This window comes from Heterodontus francisci, chromosome 8 (genome assembly GCF_036365525.1).
Source record: "Heterodontus francisci isolate sHetFra1 chromosome 8, sHetFra1.hap1, whole genome shotgun sequence".
In the NCBI taxonomy this organism is placed as follows: domain Eukaryota; kingdom Metazoa; phylum Chordata; class Chondrichthyes; order Heterodontiformes; family Heterodontidae; genus Heterodontus; species Heterodontus francisci.
The window spans coordinates 23640095-23657901 of record NC_090378.1 but is presented as its reverse complement, the minus strand read 5'-3'; the positions used below and the strand labels follow the sequence as shown (position 1 = coordinate 23657901).

The window sequence follows — 17807 nt, the reverse complement described above, 5'->3', positions numbered from 1 at the left end:
AGCATATAATTACGCAAAGATGGATGGCGGTCAGAAGATCGGACAGAATATAAAAAACAGCACAGACTGACTAAAAGATTAATAAGTAGGGAAAAATTTGAATACGAGAGAAAGCTAGCTAGAAATATAAAAACAGATAGTAAGAGTTGCTACAGATATTTAAAAAAAAGAAAAGTTAAAGTGAGCTTTGGTCCTATAGAAAGTGAGTCTGGGGAATTAATAATGAAAAATAAGGAGATGGCAGATGGCTTTCATTATAGATGATGCAAGTAACATCCCAGAAATAGCTGTAAATCATGAAATTGAAGGGTGGGAGCAACTCAAAGAAATTACCATCACCAGGGAAGTGGTACTGAGCAATTTGTTGGAGCTGCAGGCTGACAAGTCTCCGGGGCCTGAAGGACTTCATCCTAGAGTCTTAAAAGTGGCTAGTGAAAGAGTTGATGTGTTAGCTTTAATATTCCAAAATTCCCTAGATTCTGGGAAGGTTCCATTAGATTGGAAAATAGCCAATGTAACTCCTTTATTCAACAAGGGAGACAAAAAGCAGGAAACTACAGGCGAGTTAGCTTAACATCTGTCATAGGGAAAATGTTAGAAGCTATTATTAAAGAAGGTATAGCAGAGCATTTAGAAAAATTCAAGGTAATCAGACAGAGTCAACATGGTTTTGTGAAAGGGAAATCAAGTTTAACCAAGTTATTGGAGTTCTTTGAAGAGCTAACACGTGCTGTGGATAAAGGGGAACCAGTGGATGTACTTAGATTTCTAGAAGGCATTTGATAAGATGCCACATCAAAAGGTTATTGTGGAAAATAAAAGTTCATGGCGTAGGGGCTAACATATTGGCAGGGATAGAAGATTGGCTAGCTAACAGGAAACAGACAGTAGGCATAAATGGGTCATTTTCTGGTTGGCAATATATAACAAGCGGTGTGCCACAGGTTTCAGTGTTGGGGCCTCAACTTTTTACAATTTATATAAATGACCTGGATGAAAGGACCAAAGGTATGGTTGCTAAATTTGCTGATGACACAAAGATAGGTAGGAAATTAAGTTGTGAAGAGGACATAAGGTGGTGACAAAGGGATATAGACAGGTTAAATGAGTGGGCAAAGATATGGCAAATGGAATATAAATGTGGGAAAATGTGAAATTGTCCATTTTGGCAGGAAGAATATCTAAACGGTGAGAGATTGCAGAGCGCTGAGATGCAGAGGGATCGGAGTGTCCTAGTGCATGAATCATAAGAGGTGAGTATGCAGTTAGAGCAAGTAATTAGGAAAGCAAATAGAATGTTATCATTCATTGCGAGGGGAACTTAATACAAAAGTAGGGAGGTTATGCTTCAGCTATACAGGGCATTGGTGAGACCACATCTGGAGTACTGTGTACAGTATTGGTCTCTTTATTTAAGGAAGGATGTAAATGCGTTGGAAGCAGTTCAGAGAAGGTTTACTGGACTAATACCTGGAATGGGTGGATTGTCTTATGAGGAAAGGTTGGACAGGCTAGGCTTGTATCCACTGGAATTCAGAAGAATAAGAGGTGACTTGATTGAAGCATACAAGATCCTGAGGGGTCTAGACAGGGTGGATGTAGAAAGGATGCTTCTTCTTGTGGGAGAATCTAGAACTAGGGGTCATTGTTTAAAAATAAGGGGTCACCCATTTAAGACAGAGATGAGGAGAAATTTTTTCTCTCAGAGGGTCGTGAGTCTTTGGAACCCTTACTCAAAAGGCGGTGGAAGCAGAGTCTTTGAATATTTTTAAGACGGCAGTAGATAGATTCGTGATAAGCAAGGGGGTGAAAGGTTATCGGGGGTAGGCGGGAATGTGGACTTGAGGTTACAACCAGATCAGCAATGATCTTGTTGAATGGTGGATCAGGCTCGAGGGGCCGAGTGGCCTACTTCGGCTCCTAATTGTTCTTATGACAGTGCAAATAAGGCACTGGGATTCATTTCTAGAGAAACAGAAGCAGAGAAGTTACATTAAATACATAAAACCTTGCTTAGACCACAATTAGAGTACTGTGCACTGTTCTGGTTGCCATATTACAAAAGGGATATATTAACACTGGAGAAATCACAAAGGAGATTTACAAGGATGATCCCTTAACTGAGATAGTACAACTATAACGAAAGACGGAACAGAATAGAGCTCTTTACTAGAAAAGACTGAGAGGTGATATTACTGCTCCATCAGTCTACTCTCAGTCATCAGCAATGTGATGGAAGGTGTGGTCAACACTGCTTTCAAGCAGCACTTATCATGAATGCTCAATTTGGGTTTAACCAGGACTGCTCGCCTCCAGACTTCATTATAGTCTTGGTCCAGATATGGGCAAAAGAGCTGAATTCCAGAGGTGAGGTGAGAATAACCGCCCTTGACATCAAGGCAGTATTTGACCGAGTGTGGCACCAAGGAGTCCCCGCAAAATTGAAGTCAATGGGATCAGGGAAAACTCTCCACTGGTTGGAGTCATATCTAGCACAAAGGAAGATAGCTGTAGTTGTTGGAGGCCAATCGTCTCAGCCCCAGGACACTGCTGCAGGAGTTCCTCAGGGTAGTGGCCTAGGCCCAACCATTTTCAGCTGCTTCATCACTGACCTTCCCCCCAACATAAGGTCAGAAGTGGGGCATTTGCTGATGACTACAGAGTGTTCAGTTACATTCACAATTCCTCAGATAATTCCTGTCCATGCCCACATGCAGCGAGACCCGGACAACATTCAGGCTGGGACTGATGAGTGGCAAGTAACATTCATGCCACACAAATGCTAGACAATGACCATCTCCAACAAGAGACCATGTAGTCATAGAGTCGTATAGCATAGAAACAGGCCCTTCGGCCCACCGCGTCCATGCCGACCATAATGCCCAATACTAATCCCACCTGCCTGCATTAATTCGATATCCCTCTATGCCTTGCTCATTCAAGTACCTGTCCAGATGCCTCTTAAATGTTGCTACTGTTCCTGCCTCCACCACCTCCTCAGGCAGCTCATTCCAGATACCCACTATTCTTTGTGAAAAATTTACCCCTTTGATCCCCTTTAAACCTCCTCCCTCTCACCTTAAATCTATGCCCTCTAGTTTTAGTCACCCCTACCCATGGGAAACATATCTGGCTATCTACCCTATCAAAGCCTCTCAATGTTATATACCTCTATCATGTCCCCTCTCAGCTTCCTTCGCTCTAGGGAAAACAGATCCAGCCTATCCAATCTCTCTTTATAATTCAAGCCCTCCAAACCAGGCAACATCCTTGTGAATCTTTTCTGCACCCTCTCTAGCTTAATCACATCTTTCCTGTAGTGCGGCGACCAGAACTGCACACAGTACTCCCAAGTGCGACCTAACCAAAGTTATGTACAACTGTAACACGACGTCCCAACTCTTGTACTCAATGCCTTGGCCGATGAAGGCAAGCATGCCATACACCTTCTTCACCACCCTGTCTACCTGTGTTGCCACTTTCAGGGAACTATGTACTTGCACCCCAAGGTCTCTCTGTTCAACAACACTCCCCAAGGCCCTGCCATTCACTGTATATGTCCTGTCCTGGTTTAACTTCCCAAAATGCATCACTTCGCACTTGTCTGCATTAAATTCCATTTGCCAATCCCTTGCCCACTTTCCCAGTTGATCTATATCCTGTTGTAACCTTAGACAACCTTCTTCACTGTCCACTATACCACCAATTTTGGTGTCATCTGCAAACTTACTAATCATGCCCCCTACATTCACATTCAAGTCATTAATATACATGACAAACAACAGAGGGCCCAGCATCGATCCCTGCGGCACACTACTGGTCACCGGCCTCCAATCTGAAAAACAACCCTCCACTACCACCCTCTGCCTCTTATCACCAAGCCAATTTTGTATCCAATTGGCTAGTTCACCCTGGATCCCATGTGTTTGAACCTTCTGGACCAGCCTACCATGCGGGACCTTGTCAAGGGCCTTGCTGAAGTCCATGTAGACAATGTCCACCGCCCTGCCCTCGTCAATTCTCTTGATCACCTCCTCAAAAAACTGAATCAAATTCGTGAGACATGATTTCCTACGCACAAAGCCAGGCTGACCATCTCTAATCAGACCTTGCCTTTCTAAATGCATATAAATCCTGTCTCTCAGAATCCCATCCAATAACTTTCCCACCACTGATGTAAGGCTCACTGGCCTGTAGTCCCCTGGCTTATCCCTGCTGCCCTTCTTAAATAAAGGCACAACATTAGCTATCCTCCAGTCTTCCAGTACCTCACCCGTGCTTAACAATGATACAAAAATCTCTGCCAGGGCCCCAGCAATCTCCCCCCTTGCTTCCCATAGCATCCTAGGATACACCTGGTCAGGCCCTGGGGATTTATCCACCTTAATGCGCTTCAAAACCTCCAACACCTCCTCCTTTGTAATCACCTTCCCTTGACATTCAACAACCTTACCATCATCAAAATCCCTGCCATCAAAATCCTGGGAGTCATCATTGACCAGAATCTGAACTGGACCAGCCACATAAATATTGTGGCTACAAGAGCAAGGCCAGAGGCTGAGTATTTTGTGATGAGTGACTCACCTCCTGACTGCCCAAAACTTTTGCATCATCTACAGGATTGTGCTGGAATACTCTTCACCTGCCTGGATGACTGCAGCTCCAACAACATTCAAGAAGCTCAACATCATCCACTTGAGCTGTGCCCCACCCACCACCTTAGACATTCACATTCTCCACCACTGGCACACCATGACTGCTTACAAGATGTACTGCAGTGCTTGCTACGCATTCTTTGACAATTGATCAAATTCCAAGCGTTCAACCACGTACAAGAACAAAGAAAGTAGACACATTGGAAAATCACTACCTTCAAATTCCCCTCCAAGTCACACACCATCCTGACTTTGACATATATTACTGTTCCTTCATCGTCATTGAGAATTCTTGGATTTTGACCCAAACAGAACCGTGGCAGTAACTTCATCACACAGATTGTAGCAGTTCAAGAAGGCAGCTCAGCAAATAGGGATGGGCAATAAATACCGGTTTTGCCAGTGAAACTCACATCCCGTGAATGAATCCATTTTTAAAAAAACTTTTGAGAGGGTAGATATAGAGAAGATGGCTGCAATATTCAGCTCCGTATGGTTTCTGCACTATAGGAGTCCTGAGGTGTTAATAATTGCAGAGTTCTGCTTCCGACCACTTCCAGCGCAGCCCATAATGATCACTATGCTAGGAAGGGCAAGAGCGCAGGTGTGCGCTGGAAGCATGCAGTGTTGGCAATGTATGATGTCAGTTAGCATCCAACACTGATTGGGCACCCAACCTGCCATTTTGGACCTCGCAGGTCCTGTTAACACCCTCTCTTAAACACACACAGCTGAACACCCAAGGGAACACCCTACTAGCGCTATTTAAAGGCATCTGCATGTGACTTGCCAGTGAAGTATTTTTGATTTTCTTTTGCTTCTGCAGTTAGTGGAAGTACTGTGTTGTTGTTGCAGGACCTCACACAAGTTCTCAAGTCAAAAATGTGTAATGCTGGACCGTTACAAGGAGTTGAGTAGATTTTGCAGGCCTCTAAGCAGCAAGCTTAGTCTCATACAAGGGCTATAACTGCAGTCCCTCTTGGCTACAGCACATCAGGGAGATTAACGACAGGTAGCAGAAAGAAATTGTGCATTGTGGTGATGGTGGGGGGAGGAGGATTCTCAAAAGGAGGTCATACCCACCTAGTATATTCAGGCAGTGCCCCTGCTACTTCCAACTCAGGCAGGAGAAATCTTGAGGCAGCTATGCTTCAACAAGGTGATGGTCACTGAACTGTGCCACCTCCTCCAATCGGATCTGCAGCCAGAGTAGGGCAAGGATGGCACTGCCTATGGCCATCATGGTCACCGTCACCCTCAATTTCTACGCCTCAGGATCCTTCCAGGCTGAAACCAGTGACATCGCCGATATCTCTCAGTTCACCCTGCATTGCTGCGTCAGTGAGGCCACAGAGGCCTTGTACGCAAGGAGAGGGGGAAGTCATTGCCTTCTAAGCAAGCTGCTGACTTTCAGCAAGAGGGACTGCAAATGGCTTTGCAGGATGACCTTGAGAACCGCTGGCCCAGCCTCGGACTGCACTACCTCAGCAAGGGAAACATCAGTCTGGGCTGGCTGGCGGACAGACAGCAACAGGGCTACTGGTAGAGCTGGAAGCATGAATAATGTCACCCTGAGAGACCACAGCAGGTTTATACATCAAAGAGCCATTGCCACTTCCCCCGGGGGCATTACCTCTTTAATCCTAGCAATCTGTTGGAGCACAGATAGCTGGACTGCTGAAACAACCTTTAGGCACTGGGGTATTTGTAGCCATGATGGCAGCAGTCTGACCCTGCATGGCACCAAACTGGGCTTGCATGGCAACAAGGGTAAATCTCATGACCTCAGTCCAAACTTCTACTGCAGCACACAGACATTAGGTGGCTTCTGCCTGTACTGCAATGGAAGCCGAGACATCAGTCATCAGACGTTGCATCACAGCCAGGTCCACAAGTACTATCGTGGAGTTGGCTACCGTTTCCACACTGGAAAGGATGTGCACATGTTCTGCGCATATTCCTGCGCCAAGTTGGAGCTGGACTACTCCATGCTCCTTGACAGTGACAACAGGCTCTGTGGCACATTTGCCAATGCACCAAACATTTGTGTGCCCACCAGCCTTTTCCTGTATGCTATCCCAAAGTCCTCAGAGTCCTCTGTAGCAGAACCCGTCTGCGACCTCGATCTCTGGAGAGCTGGCACACAAGTTATCCTTTCCCCTGGCCTTGCTGCAGCCCACTCACCACATGCTGATCCTGCCTCTATCCTACCCTCTAATGTATGCACAGTGCCAGTATCCGAGCTGGTGGCTGCGAGTGCCAGGCTGAGTGATGGTGCTTCTTCATCAGATGTCTGCTCTTCCTCTCAGTTTTCATCGTCAGGCTGCACTGGCTGGCATTTCTTCGGTATCTGAAAACATGAATGCAGAAAGGGAGGGTTGGGTGAGGGAAAGTGCAGTGGAAAGCAAGAGGTGCGTGGTCACACTATCTACAGCTTGTACTTCATACCAGTGGAATGAGAGTGAAGTGAGATTTGAGAAGGTGCATAGGGCAGGAACACACTATCATCCTGGATGGTTTCACTAACGCTGGTTACAAGGGCCTCAGTCACTGCCCGCCAATAATTTGAAGCATCACCTCCTCCGAGAGGCTCAGGAGATGCAACTATGCCAATCCCCATCAGTTCTTTGCTGCTCCCTCCTGTTATGTGCCACCTTGTCCTGCAAGAGGGAAGAGTGTCAGTCAATATATTGCATTGGGTTATGTGTTAATTATAGCTGAATAGCTGAAGGTAGAACCATCGAAAGTTTAGGCACAGAAAGAGGCCACTTGGCCCAACGTGTCTGTGCCAGCCGAAAAAAAATACACCCATTCTAATCCCACCTTCCAGCATTTGGTCCATATCCCTGCAGATTACGGCACTTGAGGTGCATATCCAGACTCCTTTTGAATGAGTTGAGAGTTTCTGCCTCAACTACCCTTTCAGGCAGTGAGTTCCAGGCCCCCACCACCCTCAGTGAAAAAGTTTTTCCCCATCACCCCTCTAATTTTTTTGCAATCACTTTAAATCTATGCCCCCTAGTCACAGATCTGCTAAGGTGAATAGGCCCTTCACCTCCACTCTATCCAGGCCCCTCAAAATTTTGTACATTTCAATCAGATCTCCCCTCAGCCTTCACTGTTCCAATGAGAACAACCCCAGCCTATCCAATCTTTCCTCATCAATGCATTTTTCCAGTCCTGGCAATATTCTCGTAAATCTCCTCTATACACTCTCTAGTGCAATTACATCCTTTCTGTAATGAGGTGATAAGAACTGCACACAGTACTCAAGTTGTGGCTTAACCAATAACCAAACCAGGTATGTTGAAGCTACGAGATGCGGGCATGAGGTTTGCAGCAATGGTTAAGTGAGAGGGGATCAGGACAGCATTTAATATTCGGCATGTGACCTGATTGCTCAAGATTGCCGATGGGTGAGTGATGGGGGTGGGGTGCACTGAGCAGTGTGAGAGTTTGGTGGTGCATTGAGTAGGATATGGCATTGAAGATGTGTTCACTGACCTTGACCAGTCGTGTGAAGTCAGTGAACATTTTTCCAGCACGACAGCCAGGTTCTCGGGGTCAGACTCCTTGCATTGACCTCCGAGGCTATCTGTTCCCATTCCATTTGAAGCGCAAGTCTGAAAGGTTTCCTGGCCACCTGAAGAACGATGACCTCTCTCCTCCTTTCTACTGCCTGCACCAACACCTCCAGCGTTACATCAGCGAACCTCTTTCTGGCCTGCTGTTCCACTGCTTCTCCTTCTTTGAGAAACACTTTCAAAAACTGCTCGAACACCTCCTGCACCCAGAATGCACCTCCCCTTAAAGAGATGCAGGCTGGCTTTAAGAAGTGCAGGCTAGTTTTAACACGTGCTCGCCTTCCAAGAACCTGGGGGCCCTGCTGAGCTTTCAGTCAGTCAGCAGCATATTTAGTACTGAGCTATATGCCACAATCATGGAGATAAGTAGGTAGAACCAAACTTGCAGGCTGCCTGCATCACTTTGATTGCCACGGGGTAATCACACATTGTGACCCCGAGTTCACAAATGGCCCATAATCAATTTTTCGTCAGATCTTTCTACTTATGGGACAAAACTAGTCAGTATAAATACAAGATAGTCACTGATGAATCTAAGAAAGAATTCAGAAGAAACTTCTGTAGTCAGAAAGCAGCAACGTGAAAGAAGGCTTGAGTCGAGCATGAACACTAGCATAGAACTGTGGGCCAAAGGGCATGTTTCTGTGCTGCAAAGTTCTATTAATTCATTCCCTCAGTTTCTCCCCGTTTCTCAAAAAAAATGACCCTAAATCATCTTTGCATGCCTCACAACAAACAAGAATGCTATGCTGTGGCATTTAATAATGTATCAACTCAGGTGGTTTGGGCAGTGGTGGGGAGACACTTCAGAGAAATTTGAACTGGTAATTCTTCTGAACAATGGGTTGACCCGGAACACGACATTCTACCCTTTCTTCACATTTTCCCGGGCTCTTGCTGCATATTTTCCAGCAAGAGTGCAGTCACTTTTCTCTATTATCCACTGAAGGCTTGTGCTTTGGACACTAGGTGGTGCAACAGTACAGAGCAGATTCTTTTTACCTCGAGATTCCTGAAACGGTATTGGAATTCAGCCGAAGCTAGCAAAACGAGGATCCTAATTCTGCCTGTTGCAAGGATTTATGTGAAAGACTCAATCCAGCTTCAGGTGGGTTTAGGTCCACCGCACAAAACTTTGCAACACAAATTGAAACTCACTCAGGCAGATTTCAAAGACGGTTTGAGAATTTTCATTATGGCTCACGTTGACAGACCAATACGGCCCACAGTTCCTTTGATCTGGTTCACCAACTCCTGCTGGTTACGGTCTTCTTTGTACTCATGTGCAAACCCCACTTCAGCAGCTCTGGACAGCTCTCGCTTTCACCCACTGGCAGAAGACAACGGCTCTCTGGTCAAAATCGAGGAAGTTCAGAGAGCTGTAGGTACCAAGTTTCACAGACCGTAAAGGAAGAATGGGAACCTGCTTTTTTTTGTAAATGTACACAGGGGACTTTGCATGTATCTTTCATTCAATCTATGGATGTGGGCGTCGCTGGCCAGCATTATTGTCCATCCCTAATTGCCTTGAGCAGCAAGGCAACTTCAGAGGAAAGTTAAGAGTCAACTGTATTGGTGTGGAACTGAAATCACGTATAGGCAAGACCTATATGACCATAGCGGTGGCAGGTTTCCTTCCCCAAAAGTGAATCAATTAGGTTTTTACAATAATTTCACAGCTCCATGTTCAGTTTTATTGATACAAGCTTTTATTTCCAGATTTAAAAAACTGAATTCAAATTTAGAAACTGCCATGGCTGGGGGGAGTGGGGGGTGGGGGAAAGAGTTAGAATTTAAACTCACTTTCTTTGGGATAATTAGTCCAGGCCTCTGGATTACTAATCCAGTAACAGAACTCTGAGATGACAGTACCCATGTGGACTTTACTTACAAGGATCTGGCTTTGTGTATGTGGGTTCTTGTCTTTTTTGTGTGTGCAAGAGTTTGGATTATAGTGTAATTTTATGCAGCCCACCCATTGGTTTTGCTACATCTACACAGTTTCTAGCTTCAAAAGGTTGGATATCCCTACACTATGAGTTCTTGTGAGAGGTTCAAGCTAAGACACATTGTTGGACAGAGTAGGAGAAATTTGGTGCCTTTTTGGGTATGCTTGATGTTGCCGCGTCCATTATGAAAAGAAGAAAATTACTCAAGTTTGTAGCTGTCGTCCCAACCTGAATGGATCAAAACTTTACTAGTGGAGCAAATTCTTCTCAGGGAAAGCAGACATTTTTTTATGTCTGACTACATGGTGTGTCAGTGGGAGAGATAGTCCCAAAAACATTTTTGTTATAGAATTGTTTAATCAGTGCATAATTGCAGACATAAATCCTTTTTGTGTTGAAGGCACAAGTTGAAAAGAGAACTAGTATTCACCGGAATCAAATCAGATTCAAATTTCAACCTCTACTAATTTTTTTTTAAAAACTGAGCTGATATCACGAGTTAGAATAAAAGGACATATCCAGTGTACATCCATTCTTGAAGACACTTTACAGGACAACTTCAAAATTTCTAAAACATCTTGCATTGATTTTGGCAGGTTTTTTTTTTTAAATACCTGAGGTCCATAAAAAGCGAATCACTGGGATCAGCAGTTAATTTGGAATCCTTCATCCCTTTCTCCTTTCTGATAGAAGAAAAGGCACCCGAAGAGCTTGAACATGTCAACCCTGTACTGAATACCCCACTGTCTGCCTGCAACACAGAAACGGAGAAATAGAATTGGAGGACTATGTTTCTGATCAGAATTACATTACTTACTTTCAGCAACAAGTTATTACAGACTGAAGCTTCGTCCCCAAACTGTCAACATTCTACAACCTGCTTCATCCATTAGAATACTCCTATATAGAATACATTAGAACTCCTGTGCGGAGTTTGCAAGTTCTCCCTGTGACCGCGTGGGTTTCCGCAGGGTGCTCCGGTTTCCTCCCACAGCCAAAGACTTGCAGGTTGATAGGTAAATTGGCCATTGTAAATTGCCCCTAGTGTAGGTAGGTGGTAGGAGAATGGTGGGGATGTGGTAGGAAATATGGGATTAATGTAGGATTAGTATAAATGGGTGGTTGTTGGTCGGCGCAGACTAATTAGTATGCTCTATTGATTTTGTGTTTCTATCTCAAACTCAAGATTTGCGAACTGAAAAATACTGTTCCTTCAGTAATATTGCTTATTATTTACTGGTCTTGCACAATGCTAAAAATGGATATGAACTGTAAATCATACATATCTTTAAATTTAAATATACTCGAAAGTCTTAATATGCAAAACACTTGATCAATCAACAAATAAATGGTTATTTTCCTTACTTTAAAAGGATTATAAGCAAGCAGCTTTCAGCTTTTAACAAGCAACAATATACAGCAGATCATTTATTTGAAAGGATTCAATGCTCTTTCTTCTGTTGCAGCTTATGGAAACTACACTGAAGTTGGCGAGCACTTTTGAGACATCCGGTGGAAATTAAAGGCACCATATAAATGCAAGTCTTTAGCCCTGTTGCCCTTTCCTTGAATGCCCTTACCATCTCACTGGACGTGACAGGCAGGGCATGGGAAATGCATGGACCTCATGAAGTGTGGTCCTTCAAATTACAACCTTTGCAAAAGCCATCGACCTGTTAATGGCCCAGTAGTGCAATAAATCTGTAAAGGATTCTTTTGATGGTGCAGCATATCAGATTTCACTAAAGACAAATAAATAGCAAGGTGACAACAAACTACACAATATAACTTCGTTAATCCCAAGTGCAGCTAGGTGGACTTTCTCACGTGCTTGCGGGTGCTCCTACGGTGTGCTCCCCTTCACCGTCAGCGGAGGTGGAAGCAGGCCGTTGACCTTCCTGCTCCATGGCTTTCGATGGCCGTGGCAGCAGTCGCCCTCTGGTTGCCTAAGGCCTTGAGGGCACAGGCATATTGGTGGCCTCCTGCACAGGTGCAGGAACCACCTCTGTCATCACAGCTCCCCGAGGCACTGTTGTCACTGTCAAAAGGAAAAGGACCCGCCATCTATGCCAGCAGCGCTCTTAGAAGAACCCCCAGGCTCTTCAGGCAGCTGCTCCTCTTCCCTTTCATGGCCCATGTTCCTCCCTGCTCACATGAGGAGTCTGAGCACCTGGTGATGATTCCAAGTATCTCGCCCACCTATTGCTCAGCAAAACTCAGGGAGGAGGTGATGACATGCAGGTCCATGCACATCTCTGGTCCCCATTGTGTGGTTTTCTGGATGTGCTCTCCAGGAGGGCTGCCATCTCTCAAATGGATGATCCCGTGCGCGCACACACCAGAGACATGGCTGCACTCATGGCCTGACTGGACTCCTCCATCATTGGTACAGGGGTGTGCATAGTCTCTGGAAGCTCCACTAGATGTCTATGCACCTCAGGCTGCAGCTCCAGCATTCTACCAGCTTGTTCATGACTCCAGAGGTACGTCATTAGCCTGAAGCTGAGCACTGATGGGCCTTCACACAGTCCTCAAGAGTGAGTGGATGCAAGTGCCAATACCTCCATCAGCTGCTTCAGCGCATCTGTGCTGTGCTCACCAGAATGTGACCTCTTTGCTACTCATGCACAATTACCCACCAATGTGAGCATCTGTACTGGTGGAGGGTGCAGAGAAATTATGTGACATTGCATCCTCTGACGTGTCCTCCTGCTCCTCAGAGGTGGTAGGCTGTCCCAGACTCCAGCTGGCTGTTCTTGACCATGACGAGTGTATGAGCAAGAGTGAGAGCGAGAGTGGAGTGATGAGAGGGTAATGCATGTTCCAACACTTCCGTCTGACTACTCATCATCTGCAGCTCTATGTGAGCAGTGGTGGACACATGAGCACTATGTTTTATGCTCACCACCTCCAGTTCTTTCTCTTTCTCAAGCATTGTGAGCTGCTTTCTCCTGCAAGAAATAAATGTACATTGTTACTCACCCATCATTGACACACAGCACGTCTATGTTGGTGGCAGCCTAACTGTCCAGTGTGCCCCAGGGATGCCTCCTGCATGCGGTCATTGAGTACTGGCAGTGCAGGGATCAACTCTGTCTAATCAGTGTCCTCCACAAAGAAGGTCCCATGCACGTTGCAGCCAATGCAGCTGCCCGTGCATTGCCGCTGACTGGGTGGGCACCTGTTTCACCACATTCATATTCCATTCATCTTTAATCACATTTAAGGCTGCAAGTTCAATAATAAACACTGCACTCACTTTGCCAGAGCGCAATAGGTCATTGATCCCTCTCTCGACACTACAGCCACATATGTGGGACCACCGCATGGCTGTTCAGCTCCTCCGCTATCTCCACCCATGCCCTTTTTGTCTGGCAAGCCAGTCTCCTCCCATCCCGAGGCAAAAGGACTTCCATCCGAGCCCATACCGCCTGGAGGAAAACCTCCAGAGAGGCTTCAGAGAACCTGGGTGCCATCCATGCTCTGCCTTGTGCCATTTCCCAATGTCTGCAGTCGCCAGGGCTCCCTCTCCATTTCCTCTGGGGTTGCTGCCTTAAAGATGGCGCCAGCCTTGCCTGACCCGGTACCTCCTTCCACCCGTGCCGCCCAACTAGCCGGCTCCCATGCCTGCCAGCGTTAATTGGACCCCATGCGGTCACGCCACCCACTTTAGGTCCCAACATCAGGACTTGGCTCTGCCGGTAAAATCCTGGCCGAAGTCTCTGGAGTGGAGATTGAATCCATGGCCTTCTGATTCAGAGACAAGAATTCTTCCACTGTTGTTTTGTCTTCCTTGGCTCATGTGTGAAAAGGAACACATCTTGCACATCAGGCAATCATGGTTCCAGAAGCTCTAACAGGAGAAAACCCAGCTGACACAGTGCAGACTACATCTCATATTCATGCAAGATGTTGGCATGATTCAAGTCTTGAAAGGACTTGAGCTTTATTGAGACCAAAATGAAAGTAATTGTTAGCATGTGAAAAACAGGGTGCACAAAGCTGGTGTCCTGCTGACATTTAATACACTTAATCTTTAGTTTACCTCTTTACTTCCTGTCCGCTGCAGCTGTAGTACTGACTCCAAGTTCCTCATTTCCAATTTGGTGACCTCAAGTTCTTTTTTGAACTGTAGCATTTTTTCACTTTGGGAAGTTGTAAGTAATCTTAGTTCTGCATTCTCCACCCTCAATGCATCTCTGTCTTTCAAAATAGCCTCTTTGTTGGTTAGTTCACTTTCTAACATCTTAACCTTTTCTTTTGAGTCTGACAAAATTGAAAACAACCCTGCATTTTTAGCCTCCAGATCCTTCTGAACCAACTTCACATCGCAAGACTGTCCCATTAGTAGCCTATGAACCAAAAAAATAAATAAGTGATTACCGGTGTATATGCTTATTGCTCACATGCATTTCTACACCTACTATATGTTTATTTCTACTAAAAATGCATTTAACAACTTTTTAAAATTAGTTCATGGGATGTGAGCATCGCTGTCAAGGCCAGCATTTGTTGCCCAACCCTAATCACCTTTGAGAAGGTGATGAACCACCTTCTTGAACTGCTGCAGTCCATGGGCTGTAGGTAAGCCCACAGTGCTGTCAGGAATGGAGCTCAAGGATTTTGACCCAGCGACAGTGAAGGAACTGCGATATAGTGCCAAGTCAGAATGGTGTGTAGCTTGGAGGGGAACTTGCGGGTGGCGATGTTCCCATGCACTGCTTCCCTTGGTCTTTTAGATAATAGTAGTCGTGGGTTTGAAAGGTATTGTTGAAGAAGGTTTGGCGAGTTGTTGCAGTGCATCTTGTAGATCAGGGTTGTCCAACCTTTTTGCTTTGGTGGGGGCGGGGGGGGGGGGGGTGCCACATCAAAATTTTTGTCTTACATAGGGGTCAAGTGAGACAATTCCGGAATGATAAAGGCATGAAACATTTAGCTTATTATTAACAAAGAACAACATATGTGCATTTTTGTGAAGGAGTTTTAAATGAGATTAATTTATTGACTTTCAAAGAACAAAGAACAGTACAGCACAGGAACAGGCCATTCGGCCCTCCAAGCCTTGATGCCTGCCTAAACTAAAACCTTCTGCATTTCCGGGGTCCGTATCCCTCTATTCCCATCCTATTCATGTATTTGTCAAGATGCCTCTTAAACGACGCTATCGTACCTGCTTCCACCACCTCCCCTAGCAGCAAGTTCCAGGCACTCACCACACTCTGTGTACAAAAACTAGCCTCGCACATCCCCTCTAAACTTTGCCCCTCGCACCTTAAACCTATGTCCCCTAGTAAATGACTCTTCCACCCTGGGAAAAAGCTTCTGACTATCCACTCTGTCCATGCCGCTCATAACTTTGTAAACCTCTATCATGTCGCCCCTCCACCTCCGTCGTTCTAGTGAAAACAATCCGAGTTTATCCAATCTCTCCTCATAGCTAATGCCCTCCAGACCAGGAAACATCCTGGTAAACCTCTTCTGTACCCTCTCCAAAGCCTCCACGTCCTTCTGGTAGTGTGGCAACCAGAATTGCACGCAATATTCTAAGTGTGGCCTAACTAAGGTTCTGTACAGCTGCAGCATGACTTGCCTATTTTTATACTCTATGCCCCGACCGATGAAGGCAAGCATGCCGTATGCTTTCTTGACTACCTTATCCACCTGCGTTGCCACTTTCAGTGACCTGTGGACCTGTATGCCCAGATCTCTCTGCCTGTCAATACTCCTAAGGGTTCTGCCATTTACTGTATACTTCCCACCTGCATTAGACCCTCCAAAATGCATTACCTCACATTTGTCCGGATTAAACTCCATCTGCCATTTCTCCGCCCAAGTCTCCAACCAATCTATATCCTGCTGTATCCTCTGACAATCCTCATCACTGTCCGCAACTCCACCAACCTTACTAATCAGACCAGCTACATTTTCCTCCAAATCATTTATATATACTACAAACAGCAAAGGTCCCAGCACTGATCCCTGCGGAACACCACTAGTCACATCCCTCCACTCAGAAAAGCACCCTTCCACTGCTACCCTCTGTCTTCTATGACCGAGCCAGTTCTGTATCCATCTTGCCAGCTCACCTCTGATCCCATGTGACTTCACCTTTTGTATCAGTCTGCCATGAGGGACCTTGTCAAAGGCTTTACTGAAGTCCATATAGATAACATCCACTGCCCTTCCTTCATCAATCATCTTTGTCACTTCCTCAAAAAACTCAATCAAATTAGTAAGACACGACCTCCCCTTCACAAAACCATGCTGCCTCTCACTAATAAGTCCATTTGTTTCCAAATGGGAGTAAATCCTGTCCCGAAGAATCCTCTCTAATAATTTCCCTACCACTGACGTAAGGCTCACCGGCCTATAATTTCCTGGATTATCCTTGCAACCCTTCTTAAATAAAGGAACAACATTGGCTATTCTCCAGTCCTCTGGGACCTCACCTGTAGCCAATGAAGATGCAAAGATTTCTGTCAAGGCCCCAGCAATTTCTTCTTTTGCCTCCCTCAGTATTCTGGGGTAGATCCCATCAGGCCCTGGGGACTTATCTACCTTAATGCTTTGCAAGACACCCAACACCTCCTCCTTTTTGACAATGAGATGACTGAGACTATCTACACTCCCTTCCCTAGGCTCATCATTTACCAAGTCCTTCTCCTTAGTGAATACTGATGCAAAGTACTCATTTAGTACCTCGCCCATTTCCTCTGGCTCCACACATAGATTCCCTCCTCTGTCCTTGAGTGGGCCAACCCTTTCCCTGGTTACCCTCTTGCTCTTTATATACGTATAAAAAGCCTTGGGATTATCCTTAATCCTATTTGCCAATGACGTCTCATAACCCCTTTTAGCCCTCCTGACTCCTTGCTTAAGTTCCTTTCTACTGTCTTTATATTCCTCAAGGGATTAGTCTGTTCCTAGCCTTCCAGCCCTTATGAATGCTTCCTTTTTCTTTTTGACGAGGCTCACAATATCCCGTGTTATCCAAGGTTCCCGAAACTTGCCAAACTTATCCTTCTTCCTCACAGGAACATGCTGGTCCTGGATTCTAATCAACTGACGCTTGAAAGACTCCCACATGTCAGATGTTGATTTACCCTCAAACAGCCGCCCCCAATCTAAATTCTTCAGTTCCTGCCTAATATTGTTATAATTAGCCTTCCCCCAATTTAGCACCTTGACCCGTGGACTACTCTTATCCTTATCCACAAGTACCTTAAAACTTATGGAATTATGGTCACTGTTCCCGAAATGCTCCCCTACTGAAACTTCGACCACCTGGCCGGGCTCATTTCCCAATACCAGGTCCAGTACGGCCACAGCCCTAGTTGGACTCTCTACATATTGTTTCAAGAAGCCCTCCTGGATGCTCCTTACAAATTCTGCCCCATCCAAGCCCCTAGCACCAAGTGAGTCCCAGTCAATATAGAGGAAGTTAAAATCACCCACCACTGCAACCCTGTTACCTTTACATCTTTCCAAAATCTGTCTACATATCTGCTCCTCTACCTCCCGCTGGCTGTTGACAGGCCTGTAGTAAACCCCCAACATCGTGACTGCACCCTTCCTATTCCTGAGCTCCACCCATATTGCCTCGCTGCATGACCCCTCTG

At 45.6% G+C, this 17807-nt stretch overlaps 1 protein-coding gene across 1 annotated transcript in view; it reads right to left on the bottom strand.

Annotated features, from left to right (window-relative positions):
• Positions 1–17807, bottom strand: part of ccdc18 (coiled-coil domain containing 18) — a 216038-nt gene that overhangs the window by 144021 nt on the left and 54210 nt on the right. The window contains exons 9-10 of the mRNA XM_068036805.1: positions 14234–14540; positions 10803–10939 (exon numbers count right to left, since the gene is read on the bottom strand). Coding sequence (XP_067892906.1) covers positions 10803–10939; positions 14234–14540 — 444 coding nt within the window. The remainder of the gene's footprint in view (positions 1–10802; positions 10940–14233; positions 14541–17807) is intronic.